The 14,745-nt window shown below is 36.7% G+C and overlaps 1 protein-coding gene across 3 annotated transcripts in view; it reads right to left on the reverse strand.

Annotated features, from left to right (window-relative positions):
- Positions 1–14,745, reverse strand: part of syt1a (synaptotagmin Ia) — a 251,779-nt gene that overhangs the window by 18,867 nt on the left and 218,167 nt on the right. For all 3 annotated transcript variants that reach the window (XM_038281327.1, XM_038281328.1, XM_038281326.1), the window contains 3 exons: positions 10,313–10,480; positions 5,793–5,960; positions 3,591–3,708 (listed from right to left, as the gene is read on the reverse strand). In XM_038281327.1, the coding sequence (XP_038137255.1) occupies positions 3,591–3,708; positions 5,793–5,960; positions 10,313–10,480 (454 nt within the window). The remainder of the gene's footprint in view (positions 1–3,590; positions 3,709–5,792; positions 5,961–10,312; positions 10,481–14,745) is intronic.

Below are 14,745 nucleotides of genomic sequence, written 5' to 3' on the forward strand. Positions count from 1 at the left end.
ATGAGAGCTAATAAGTCACTTTCTTGGCTGTTGGACAAAAAAATTACCCCCTGGAGTTAAACAATTCAGAGAAATCTGATTGCCTACGAGGCAACATAATAGCTATGTATTTTAGCTTGAAACGGTGCAGCCTGCGACAGTGAAAAAAGGAGTAAGTTGTCGGTAATGAGGCCCGGATTATTTTAAGACGACAGCTAAAGAACATGGTGCCCTGAGCATCGTGGCAGTTAAGACGCGGCGACAAAAAAGGTCAACTAGAACTTCTGAAAACAAAGTTTTAAAGCTTTTCTTTAGGTGGCCCAGCATGAGGGTAGGTTCACGGACCGCTTCATGAGGAGCAAATCAAAAGAATTATTTCTGATTATACATTGGTTAATGATAATTCCCACATCTTCCACTGTGAGCCATAATTAGGCATGGTAAACAGGATGACAAAAGGGGAGAAGGCTGATCCCAGGCCATCAATTACACGTCCTCCTTCTTAAGCTCTGACTGTGCTTGGAGGCTAATTATTGTTGTTAAGACCTGCCCGTTATTCCATCCCTCGGCTACCCGCTTATGGCAAATTCTTTTTCGTCAGAAAACCTAATTGAGGGCGCAAAAAACTTCTAATTAAGGTGCAGTTTATATGTGGATTTGATTGTATCGCAATAAAACAAACTAGATGCAGAGAGATGAACATATACATTACAAAAAAAATTATACTATAAATGTTTGAGAATTTCACTCAATTTTATTAGATTCTTCATGTGGTGAATATTTACAATCACCTAATGCAAAAATGGCAAAGGTGAGAGTTAATGCTGGTATCATAAAATGGCAGCAGGGGATTTTTATTTTAATCCACATCGTAGCCAAATGGCTGCTCGCTCTGTTTTCATGGATGAAAGGCAGCTCTGAGCTCTGAATGCTTTCTGTGTTACAGTACTGCACTTTGTTTAGGCTTATAGCGAGTCTGGCCTGTCAAGCAGAAGGCAAGTGGACCCAGGTGGATGGTAATTGTGGTGGAAAGAGTCGAAGCAAGAGGGAAGTGCACAATGGAGAATTTGAAATGAACCTGAGGAAAAAGTCACAGGGGCAGCAGCCAGATTACAGTGTGATTTCATGCTTTTAGAGTACATGCAAGAAGGGATCTTTAAATGCATTTGAGCACTAGAAGCTGGAATCAAAGCAAGAACTTTTTTAACCAGTCCGTGTGACTTGATTGAACTGACCCTGCAAAGCGCCTTAAAGTGACACGAGCGATCGATTGGTGTTTTAGAAATATACCTAAAGTAGTTTATTTGAGATCACGATCCACTTTGATACAAAAATGACAGTTACTAAAACTTTAGGGAAAATAAGCACATGATGGTAAATATTTTTCTGCACATTAAACTATAAAAGCATAGTAAATATCATGGAAACTTACAAAAGCTACGAAAGACAGAGAACAGACTCCATGACATCGATTGTAACCCTACAAAATGTGACCATAGGATTGATTAGCATTCATCAATTAAAGAAAGCTTAAGCATATTAACCTTAACAATTTATTGTATCTTAATGCAGTTTCTGTTCCCACTTTTTATTGAATCTTTAAAGAAATCTGTAAAAAATTTTATATTAGATTTTAAATGAAATTCCACTAAAAAGCATTCGTGTTGTTTTTCAGCACAATAACATTGATGCTGCGGCACAAAGGGGTCTATTATAGCTGATGCACTTTAGTCACAGTTTTGAACATTACTGTAAATGGCTGAGTAAAAACACTGCTAAAAAATAAAGGGAACATGTAAACAACACTGTGTAACCTCAATTAAATCAAACTGTCCACTTAGGTAGTAACACTGAATGATAATAATTTGCACTTGCTGTTGTGCATGGAATAGACAACAGGTGGAAATTATTGGCAATTAGCAAGACACACTCAATAAAGGAGTGGTCCTGCAATTTTTAATGTTGGCGGTGCTTTCACCCTGGTGGTAGCATGAGACGGACTCTACAACACATATAACTGGTACAGGTAGTGCAGCTCATTCAGGATGACACATTAATGTGAGCTGTGGCAAGAAGGTTTGATTTGCCTGTCAGCGTAGTGTCCAGAGGCGCTACTAGGAGACAAGCCAGTACACTAGGAGATGTTGAGAACGCCGTAGGAGGCAAAAACTATGCAGCAGGACCGCTACCTCTGCCTTTGTGCCATGAGGAACAGGAGGAGCACTGCCAGAGCGCACAAATGTACATGTGTCTGCACAAAGAGTTAGAAACGGACTCCATAAGGACAGTACGAGGGCCCGACGTCACCAGATGGAGGTTATTCTCACATTCCAACACCATGCAGGATGCTTGGCATTTGCCAGATAACGCCATGATTGGCAAATTCACCACTTACGCCCTGTGCTCTTCACAGATGAAAGCAGGTTCACACTCAGCACATGTGACAGACGAGACACCATGGAAAGTGATCTGCTGCCTGCAACATCCTTCAGCATGACCAGTTTGGCAGTGGGTCAGTAATGGTGTGGGCTCAGTAATGAGGCTCAGTAATGAGGTACAAATATGAGATGCTCAGACCCCTTGTGAGACCATATGCTGGTTCCGGTTGGCACTGGGTTCCTCCTAATGCTAGATCTCAAGTGGCTTGGAGTGCTTCAGCAGTTCCTGCACGATGATGGCATTGCAGCTATGCACTAATCTGCTCTTTACCCAGACCTGAATCTGATTGAACACATCTGGGACATCTTGTCTGGATCCATCCTCCAATGTCATGTTGCACCACAGACTTTTAGGGAGTTGGCGGATCCTTCAGTCCAGGTATGGGAGGAGATCCCTCAGGAGACCATCAGGAGTATGCCTGGGTGTAGTAGGGAGGTCATACAGGCATGTGGAGGCCACACACTACACTGAGCATTCAAATTTGGATTATCCTGTTGTGTGTTTTTCTTTGTATGTGATGCCAAATGCAGACCCCCCTTCTTAAAAAATTTGATTTCCATTTTTTATTTATTTTTTTGTTGTCCACACATTCAACTTTGTACAAAACAACATATTCAATAGGAATATTTCGTTTATTCAGATCTAGGATGTGTTATTTGAGTGTTTCCTTTAGTTTTTAGAGTAGTATATATAGTGAAGGAGTGGAAAACACATGACAAAAGCCTACAATTGTGTGAATATAAAGACCAAAATATAACATTGTCTGGAAAAGGGCAGCCTTTAGGATTGTTTTGCCACTTTTGAACTAGGGAAGGGTTTGCAATGCTTCAGTGCATAAAAGCTTCAAAAGCACCAAGGTAATAATCCAAAAACATACAAAACCTCTTATCCATCACACAAGGGAAGTGATGAGTCACACCAAATCTGAAATATGTTTGACGTTTTTTTACCATTTAAATAAATACAACCATTACAAGCTAAATATGTATCACTTTGGTAGATTTCTAAGGGAAAACGTCAAGTAAAATTCAGTGTTTGTATTAAGAGAAAGAGGGAATAACAATCATGTTGTGGGAGAGAAAAAGAGTGCTGCTGGGCACATGTAATTACAGACAAAAGCCCCGTCACTAAAAAAAAAAGTCAGTGGGTACAAAAAGATTTCATCTCCTCACCTGACAAGCCACCCACGTCCATTTTTTTCAGGTTTTTGGCCTCGAGGACGACCACCGTCAGCTTCCCAGCAGTGGGAACGTATCGCAGAGAGAAGCAAATATCGCCAAGCTTCTCTTGCTGTGAGGGAGGAGGTAGAAAAATCATGTTAAATGAGAATGCTTTCACAAGGTCACAATATATCATTAGATAAAATCCACACCTTTTCAGCTCTAAACTGTCAGTGTTATCTGTCCTGTTCAGCCAGTTTATGAATCATCAACACTTAGATTTACCGTGAAATTCTACCTGATATAACTTTAGCTGCACTTCTTTTTTTTTTTTAGTAAAGACACTACTAAAAACTCAGGATGCATGGAACAGTTGGGCAGATAAATTAATTGATTAATAGATGTATGACACACAGATGGATAACAAAAATGAAGAAAATATTATTCTTACTGTTTTTAATAGGACCTGGAAATGATAAAATCCTTAAATGTTCAAAGCTTTTTCAGAATGGCTGGGAAATAACTCAAAATACAATATATTTTGGGTCATTGATGCTGTAATAGAGATTATTAAAAAAAAACTATTCAGATGAGCAAACATTAAGCTGTGATTTACCCTCACATCATAGACCTTATCTCTGTTTATTTCAGTTCTTCACCTGCAGAAAAACCAAGTTTAAATCTCTAAAAGCATCAGTGTGTTTGTTTTAAAGATTAATGTAGTCTATTCTTTGTTGTTTTAATTACTCATCTTTATATATTATCATATAGCTTAGTAACAATATCAGACTGCTTTTATTGAGACTATTTTATGCGATATTGTTTTACCGGCTCATATTCTATTGTATATATACATAAATTAAAGTCAATGTCATGATTTCCATTTTTTTTAATTTTATTATTGCTTTTGTTAGTTTCATTTTATTTGACTGGAAACTGTTTTTCTGTCTTTAATAGCAGGGTATCTAAACTTAGTTATTATACTTAGTTCTGTTACAGATCGAAGTGTATTTCTGAAGTGTTCTATGCTTTAAACTGCTTCTAAAAATCAGAATTTTTGCACTTACGTTTTTGCTAAAAAAAAATAAATAACATTTTTTTGACTTTTTTAAAATAAAAAAAATAATTCATATACTGGAGTTGCCCACACGCACTGGGTCAAACATGTTTGAAGAGTATACATTTTTTAGAAAATGTTTTAAGTAATCAACAAACTGATCCAGTATTTTGACCTTAGTTATATTTCAGAAGCTTTTCATGTGGGATTAATTAGGCTCCGTTACCTCATGCAGAATCAGACTGATGAAAATCTCTGCAGAATTCATCCTTTGACTGTTTTATTGTTTTCTATCTAACAGTCTTGTCTGGCGCAGATATAAAATCTCTGAAAGAGTAAATATAATTTTTATTCAGCTGTAATACTAGAGACTGCAAAAGGTAGTATAAATGAAGCCTTTAAAATAGTCAATAGAGGTCCTCTTAATGCTTCTGCTAAAAAAACAAAACAAACAAAAAACAACTAGCCAGCTGGGCTTGAAGTTAATTTTGATAACTATTTTTGTCTCAAATGCATGCATATAGAAGCTTTAAATATCAAGCTCAGAAATATGCAAAAAAAAAAAATTAAACCTGTAGTAAAACACAAACAGAATAATTGGTCTTACTGATTAAAAACGTAGATGTTCTAAATTTTAGAATGATAAAGAAAAAGTGTCACTGTGATGCAGGGAATAAGTATCAATGCAGCTTAAAGAGGCCAAGGGATAACCTTCAACTCAACAACTCCACCAACCATCCATGGTGTGATAATTAACCTTCAAATCAACCCACCGTAATGCTAAAAATAAGGTTGCCAGCATGTGCTATATGCCATGACATTTACCATGAAAATTGAATCTCCCGAGCTGGAGCCTGGAAACCCACACTTCTATTAATTGAACAGGAAATGTGGACATATGATTAAGTGGCATTTGGAGGAGAAATGGATTTCCTCAGCCACGCCAACGTACTTATGGTACAAGCTCCACTATGTCATGACTACAATATCACTTGTGTCATAAAAACACCCTAATTATAAAAACAAGAGGTAGAAAATGTTCACATCTAAGAGTCTAATAAACACCGTCTGCAGAGGGATTTCAGAATTTTATTTTTCGGTACCTTTTGTATATTGCTTTGGCATGTGACTGTAATGACATGGATGTAAAGGCTCACCTCCTCCTTCTCAGCGCTCTGTAGATCTCTCCACTCCTCTGTTACACGGCTAAAGTCCACTTTGTTCATGGGCACCTTGATGTCTCCAATGGCATCGTGCTTGGAGAAGCGGTCAAAGTCGTAGACCGTCATTACCAGCGTTTTTCCACCAAGCTCTACGTAGGGTACCTGGGGGGGAAAATACACTTATTAAATCAATGCTTTAAATCAAATTAACTTCCAAGAACCAGTTAACACCAACTACCAGTTTGGAAGTTGCCATTTCTACAGTGCTGAAAAAGTGATAAAAACTATGCATAGGTTTACTACTTATGCAGCTCCCTTTACGCTGGATTAGGACCAACTCAAGATCTTCCCTTAAAGTTCAAATGTAAATAATTGGGGCAAATTTCAAGATACTTTATTTTTCAGTGTGAAGGTAAATTACTACTTCTTTAGAGCTATTTTAGTTGCATTTCTACAGGTATATAAGATGTTTCTCCTCAGCATCCTCAAACATAATGCCCAGACCTCACTCAAAAAGCTTTCTAGATATAGTTGCCATTTGAACAGCAGTGCAAAGTAGGGAGGAACAATTAATTGCATTTGCAATAATGTTGTAATATGATAAAGCAAGATTGTCTAACTGCAAAGGCCACGATTTGATGGGTCCAGTGATTGGGGATGACTTGCTAGCAAAGGAGCAAGGAAGAAAAGTCAGTATTCATCAGCGAATAACCTGTTGGCTGGACAAAAACTGACACAACTGAAGGTCTCGTGCCAAAGAGAAGCAGTACGTCAATTATATGGAATTATTTTGGGTTTAAAAAAGACAATGCTGCCATGACAATGCCTTGCTACTGCCTTACAATGCAAAACAACAAACCTTTATCGCTTAAAAAAAACACAAAGCCATGTATGATAGTTGCATGGCTAGAATGCCAACAGTGCCCCTACGTCAAGAATGTAAAGAACCAGGTGACAGGGATCACTGACCGAACTGTCTGAAAGTCTTACTCCTTATGAACATAATTCGAAACATAACAATGAAATAACTCAGGTAATAACTCAAGTTTATAGAGAAAGACCTGATGCCAATTAGTATAATGACCAAGCCTGGGTTTACAGCTTTGGTAAGCCTGATGTATAAGAGGTGTTTAATGCACTAATGCACATATTTTAGCCAAGAGGCCATACCTGAGCAACACAAAAAATGCAGAAACAGATTTTCAGCGGAGCTAAAAACAGGAGTTTTTTGCAACAACTACTGATTTGCGGTCAAGCCGTACGGATGAGCCATACCAGATTTTAACTGTGCATTAAGTTGAGTTAATATATGATTTACATAACTGTTAAAAAAAATTTCTTCTTAGGATTTAAAAAGTTCATACATTTGTTAATTTTGTGTTAATTTCAGAGTTTGATATACCTATAAAACTTTCAACTGGTTGAAAGGAGACATTTTAAACTTAAAATTTTCCTGCTCTTTAGTGTGTGATGCCACTAATTGGAGATCAGTGAATACTATTTTCATATCTTAATTTGATTATTTAAAGACTGGTCTGTTAAAATCTGGTACTATTTAAGGAGTGCAGTCCATATATCTATATCTTCATGTTTCATTAAAACATAAAAAGATGTTAATGAGGTAAAGCTTAATCTGTGTTTTAAAGAAATCGAATGATTATTATGAAACAGACTGATTTATTGCTTGTATTTGTTTAAAAACACATTATTGCATTAAATCGCAATAATAAGATAAAAAAAACAAAAAAACAATTAGATTATTTTCCAAAAATTGTTCAGCCCTAGTTTTAAGAGAGTCCATCAGGGATTAGTTCATATGTGTAGCTTGTTTTCCTTGAGAAAACTTCTCCAAGACTCTACACGCCAACCTCATTCTGGCTACGTTTTAATGTCATCTTGTGTCCTGGACTGATAAAGGGGCATTTAGAGGCGTGATAATTGTTTCTAGTCTGAAGACTTATGCACTTAATTATTTGGTTAATGTTGGTCCGATTTAGAAAAATCTGACAAATGAGCAGCCCGAAAAACTTTCAAGAAGGAAGTAATTCAATCTAAACAGCAGATCCTGTTCTCTGTTAGAGATAAGTTCATAGTATAATAAAGTTGAAATCCATTCTTGGCAGGTTTGGAGATTATTTAAAAATAATGTATCAAAATTAAAATGTCTGTCATTGTGTGATCGGGTTGACATCAGTTGCCAACATATTTTTGAACACGTGGAAAAGCTAAATCTCCAGTGTCCTAAAATAATCACAGCAGCTGTGATGGTTCAGCCATTACCTCCTAGGATCTTTTTTGGACTCATGGAAATCCTGACAGATGCTGAGTTTCCTCCTTTCATATGGCTTAATTTTCTTTTTTTATTATTTTTATGATTCAGTTTTCTTATTCAGTCATATCTTTGCCAATACCCCTGGTAGTCTGATTATTTTAGGAGCTTTCTTGCCATCTGCTTTGTTTTTGTTGATTTTATTGTAGTTTTGTTTGAAATACAGAAAAGTTATCTATGAGTCAGTTTAAAAAGTAGTCAATATAAATTACAAATATTGGTTTTCATTACAGGTTATTTTGTTATTTATAAGATTTGAGATATTTTTTTTTAATACATAGAGCTTCCAAGGAGATAGACTTATGTATGATCTACATATTTCTAAGTTATCTTTCTAAAAAGTCTATATCAACAGCTCTATGGTTTCCTAAGGTCTGTTAAATATTTTTTAAACTCTCTTTACAACAGTTTTTGAAGCTAATAATCGTAATAGTCTAAAAAGTTTGTCTTAGACCAAGAAAACACATTTAAAATGTAGGAAGAATACCTGAAAGTCATGTTTTATTTTTTGAAAATCTATTAGGGAGCTGACCTAGTCTGAGAGATGCATTGACCCTCTATTCAGCAAGTGCCTATAATAACTAAAATAACTCTTGTTGCTGTTAAAACACTATAAGGGGTGTGAAATGGTTTAAGTGTTTCTTTACTAGACAGAGCCATCTATAGAGCAAATTCACCTTTTATAAAATAGAAAGCTTTCAAAGATCAGTCTTTCTATGTTCTTTTTGTATGTCTGCTTCTGTCTCCTTGAATCCCCTGTCAGCCTCATCAGAAGGCCGCTCACACTGAGCCTGGTTTTGCTGAAGGTTTCTTTCTCTTAAAATTGAGTTTTTTCTCCCCACTCTCACAGCAAGCATGCTTGGTGTGAGGAACAACACAATGCAAGCAAATGTAGAATGTCTCTAAATGCTCATCTAGGAGGTATGAATCTGGCAAAGTCAAAGAGTCGACGAAGCCTGCTGGGTTTCCTTAGAAAACTTTTAACCAATTGGACTGTATCTCAGTTGAATTGTCTCTCTAATGTGCCTTTAGAGGATATCTGTTGTGAATTGATTTAAATAAAATGAATGAGATTGAAAAATCTGCCAAAGCAATGTATATGACATTTAAAAATCGAAAGGCGTAGAGATGTCTACGTAAAGGCTCTACTAATTACTAAAAGTGGTCTAGCGGATGCTAAGGATGATCAGACAGCCTCATCTATCCTTACATCAAACATCTTTGTTTATGACTGATAACACATTTTTATGTGGAAAAACTAAATGTTCTGTATTGAATAAAGACCATAACTTGGCTAACTAACCTCAAAAAGCCATTAAATAGATGTCCAATGACATTTCAGTGTTAGAAAGAAAGGTGCACCATGAAATTTAAAATGGTTCTTTGCCAAGTTTCTGTATTGAGAGCTTTGAAAACTGCCTGAACTGGTGATTGTCAGAGCCTGTCTTGCACAAATAAATCACATGTCAGAGTTAAAGGGTTTTGTTATTTGTCTTTTACTGTATTGCACTGAAAAAGATTGAAAAATCAACCAAGGTCAGAACAAAATCTTAGAAAGACCTTCAATACAAGTCAAACTGGACCTTTTCTTTTGTGTCTATTTTAAAAGTGTACTGATGAGATTTAGATGTTTTTGGATTTAGCTTTTTGATCCAAGTCTGATGAACAGAGATATTAACCAGGTTAGAAATGGACACTTTCTTGTCCTTTACAAGTATTCATAAAGGTATAGCTGCCATATGTGCTTTTTCCATGATTCATTTCAGATTTATAAATATGTATTTAAGAAAAGCAAACACACAGTTATGCATTTACATGAATATCACATTGCATTATGGTTAACGTACATCAAACACCTGAGCTCTCCACAGTTGAGCAAATAACAAAACTTTCTCCACCGCTAAGCAGTAGCTATGCATCCATTATGACTGTGGCGAGGCAGGGGCAAAGCTGTGCATCTGCCTGTGTTAATCCCAATCATACTGAGCCTGACTGTTAGTGTGTGTGAGAGATATTCTGTCAGGAGCTTGTTAATGCACCAGCTGGTTGCTGTCTGCACACCCTCCCAGGTTTCATGGCTGCATGCAAATCGGATTGTCAACAGAAGTGAAAGATTTCCTGCTACAAAACTGTGGAAACGATTTTGAGCACTCAGCAAAGCTCAAAGGATTAATGCGAGAGGTACCTTGAAGGTGAACTGCTCATTGAAGACGGGGTTTAGGGTCTTCCTGTGGACCTTGGTCTCGAATTTCTTCTTCTTGTCGGGTAGAAGGTAGACCTTAACATAAGGGTCGGATGTGCCTCCCATATCCATAGCAGGGAGCTCTGCTGCCTGGATGATCCCAACTATGAGCTGAAAGAGAAAGGCACTTTGTGTCAGAGAGTCCACAAATTACAACATTTTTCTGTCAACTGACACATATGACATATTAGATAAAGAAATGGCACCTAAGTACGACTCTGGTCCAAAAGGAAACTTTCTTTAAATGTCAGCATCCATCATCAGGTAATAATGGTATCCTAAAGATAATTCAGTGTCATTTGAACTGAGAGATGGCTACGATATTAGCGAGTTAGAAAGGCAGAACATGACGGCCCCTGGAGAGTCCGCAAAGGTCATGACATGTCACAACAGGAATCAGACGAGTGTTTTTTTTCCCCTCATACGGTTAATAATTGATAACCACAGTAGGGGTCCTGGGTGGCTGATTGACCCGTCAGTCAGAGGCTTGACTCAAAGGCCTCTCAGGAGGTCCTGCTAGTCAGTCAATCAACTTCCTATCAGGCAGACATCAAGCAGCAATCTGGAGGCCGGCCAGGACGCTCAGCTGTGGTGCTCCACAGCTGTCAGGAGCTGCATCAGGAATATGGGAGCTATAGCAGCAATAATGCAACAAACAGGGTTTTTAGCGACATGCATTAAGGTTCTAATATGAGGATGACCTTTGACCTGTGGGGAAAAATGCAATGGAAGCACTTTTAATATTCTGGCAGTTTAAGCTAATTGTATTCTTTAAGTAGAAGCAACTCACTGAAGGCTTTTGCAATCTTACTTCATGCTATAAATTACCAGAGGTTTTCTTATATGATAAAAATAAAGTACTTTTTTTTTCAGGCTAGTTCTAGTATAAAATAGAAACTTGATTTTTCTAGTTATAAAATTACGTGCTTACTTTCTATCACGTGGTTTTATCAGTTATCACTATGTATATTTTCTTGACCTATCACAGAAGAATTACGGATGAAACAAAATCATACAGAAAACATCGGCATAGCAATGATTGCTGACACTCCAATCTAATTTAGAAAACAGGCAGTGGTGGAAGAAGTACTCAACTGTAGTACTTAAGTGAAAGTATTGATATTAGTCAAATCTTACTCAACTACGAGTAAAAGTTAGTCAATAATCTACTCAAGTTACTAAAGTACTCACTTTTGAAAACACTTAAGTATTAAGAAGTACATGCATTTAAAAGTACTTAGGTGTTCAAAAATAGCTTTCTAATATCAGTACATTTCTGTATAATTTTCAGAATAATTTTAAAAAACATTTTAACTTTTAAAAACCACCTGATATATTGATGCGTAGAACCACCTGTTATAGATTCTACATCACCTGTAAAGAACGCCGGCATTAAAATGCCACAAAAAATGACAGCTATTTTATTATTTCATATTTAAAAACAAAGCAGAAAGGCAACAGGAGTCTTGAATCCCTGCAAACTTTAATTATGGTATAGGGTTTAAGGTTGAATCTTACACCACAAAAAAACTGTAACTCATCCTTCTGAACAACTTGGCCCCAAAGCAACAACTAAGGCCTTAATAACATTTATAAACTACTAATAATATCTTCTCCTAGTTTCTGACATCTGTGCAACATCATGTCAAATCTCTAAAACAGTGGTTTCCAAATTCAGTCCCAAGGGCTGCTATCAGCAATGTTGAAATTGCATTTCCAGAAGTAAAAACAGGAACAGTGGATTACAAAGCTAAGCTGAGCCGAAAGGAACAAGGAACTAGCAGCTTCCTAGAAATGCAGTGGAGTAGAAAGTAGAATATATGACTTTGAAAAGTAGTGGAAAGAAAGTTATAAGTACCGTAAGTCAAGTAAATTACTTAAGTGCAGTAATCTAGTAAATGTACTTTGTTACTTTCCACCACTGAAAATAAGTTAACATACTGTCATTGGTCAATTAGTGTACAATTAAAACACCAAAAACAAATGTTAATTTTTTTTCTAACATTAACTCTTTTCTAATTAGTTTCCTAAGATGCTGATTTTAATTCAAACAAATTCCTCCGGTTTGGGCACAGGTCAATATCAAAGCCTACCAAGGTTTGAAATAGTTGTAGCTGTGAAAAAAAAAAATATACATATATATATATTTTGTTGTATCACACTTGCCATTAATCTGTTTTATAAGATTATAACATTCTAGTATAAGCTTTCCGAGACCTCAGTTTTCACTGGCTGTTTGAAGATATATTGTGACACATACCTCCCCCCTCCCACACCTGTTATTGCACACTAGTCAGTTTAGAGGACTGGAGTCTATAACTCTACAAATAACGGGTTTTTTTGTGGTTTATCTGGAAATAAACAGTTTGGAAACATTTTCTGATGAGAAAAATACAGACAGTATTGGTGAGGAACCTAACAGACCTTATCGTATCCATTAGCTTATCATATTATTACATTTTTAATGATTAACAAGTTAGATTATTTTACCATCTGCATTAACATTCTTGTTTTGGGTTAGGGTTAAAAACAATGACATTTTGTGTTTACTAGCAATAAGGAGCTGTTATCTTTTTTACGTAATATTGATACAGCAATAAGAAATCTATGACGAGTATTCAAAGTAAAGGGTCTCCAAAATGTCTCTTCTGAGTTTATCGGTTACATTTAAATTCAAGGTGGTGCTACATATGGCCTTCTTGGTCCTAAACTTTATATTTAATGAATGCTTGAAAAAAATCCTTGTTAGTTCATGCAATCTTGACCATGAACACTGATTTTGACTTTTAAGGTATAACATGATATCCAGAGTTAGAACCATCGTGTGAAGAAAACTGATTGTGTTGCAAATATACAAGCATTCATGTATAGATAACATAGGAAGAATTAGATTAACTGCCAACCAGGATTAGCTACATTTTTTTTTTATCATTGTCAAAATGTAAAGAGGTTTAAGTCCATAGGTAGTAGGTTTCATTGTATACTTTATACAGGATGTATTTGCATATATCAGAGGCAAAAGGGAGCCATTCCAGCTGTCATTACTTTAACCTTCACAGAAGTACATTGGACACCGGGGACAGGAAGTGGCACTTGGATTTTATGTGTAACAATTGCTCAATGCAAACCGTCCTCCTGATTTTCATCCATCCATCAGCACCATCAGTAAGAGACACATCATGTCACACCTTCTTTACTGTGGGAGGCATTAATGCCTCAGGAAGGATGGAGCATGATGTGCCTGGAAAGGTTGATTTCCAGTTTGCTGATTCTGCTAATCTGCTTTGCTCTGTCTTCATAGGCAACATGCTACACTGTGATCTGACTTAAATGCCATTACTAAAACTAACTACTGAAAACTAAATAACTTTGACAGCTATTAATACAATTACATTTTTTCAATAGTCACAAAAGAAGATGCAGCTAAATGGGCATTATCTGTGTTATTGGTATTTCTCAGCGCCAATCTATTTAAGAAGTTTTAGCCTACAAAACGTTATCCGTTGGGTTATAACAACAATTTAGAATGAGTCAACCCTTGTTTTGTCAAGTTTATTGCCTTTAAAGCAGTTCTAAAGAGTTTTCAGTTTTGGTCAATTTTGGCACTCCCTGTGGACAAAAGCTTTAATAATTTTGCCTGAAGGAAGACAGCATTACCCATGAGAACCAGTGCATATAGAGCAGTACAATTCTGATCCCCTGGTTACCTGCAATTGGATTGAACCAAATTGCTGTTTCCAGTGGCTGTGTGAAAGATGAATAGTGATGAGGTAATGAATTTAATTATGGCGAAACAATGTCATATGACGGTGAAGATTCTAAGTCATCCAGGTCCTAGTCATTCCAAAAAAGTAAAAAAAAAACAATCCACTTGAATTGTTGTTGCAATGCAGGGATAAGTGTTTACTGTGAAATGATTAAACAACATTATATTTAATTGTTTCAAGGCTCTAAACTTACCAGTAACTGATGTGCTGATGAGTCTGGTGTGGTGGAGGGGAGTGGGAAGGGCATGGTGACGGTGCAGTAATACGGTACAAAGCTAAAGTTAAACATTTCTTGTTTTCAACAATGTCATATGACCTCCAGAAAGTTTTTTCAATTCAAAAAGTCAGAAATAGTGTTGAGTTCCAGGCTTTATAGAGTTGACCACCAAAGCCTTGTTTTTACTTAGAAAACATGCAAATTGCTCCAGACGAACGGGTCAGCCCCTTTGGAATGGGGGTCTTTTGGCTTCTTTGTTAGCCTACAAATACCCCATATCTGTCCATGTCTCTGAAAGGGGGGAGGGGTTTTTAATTGGAACTGTTGGCCTGGCTAAAAAAGGTGAGGTCTTCTGTTCCACTGTAAGAGGGTAGGGTTATAATGATAGCGGC

Source organism: Cyprinodon tularosa, unplaced genomic scaffold (assembly GCF_016077235.1).
Source record: "Cyprinodon tularosa strain WSP-4 unplaced genomic scaffold, ASM1607723v1 ctg17, whole genome shotgun sequence".
Taxonomy (NCBI): domain Eukaryota; kingdom Metazoa; phylum Chordata; class Actinopteri; order Cyprinodontiformes; family Cyprinodontidae; genus Cyprinodon; species Cyprinodon tularosa.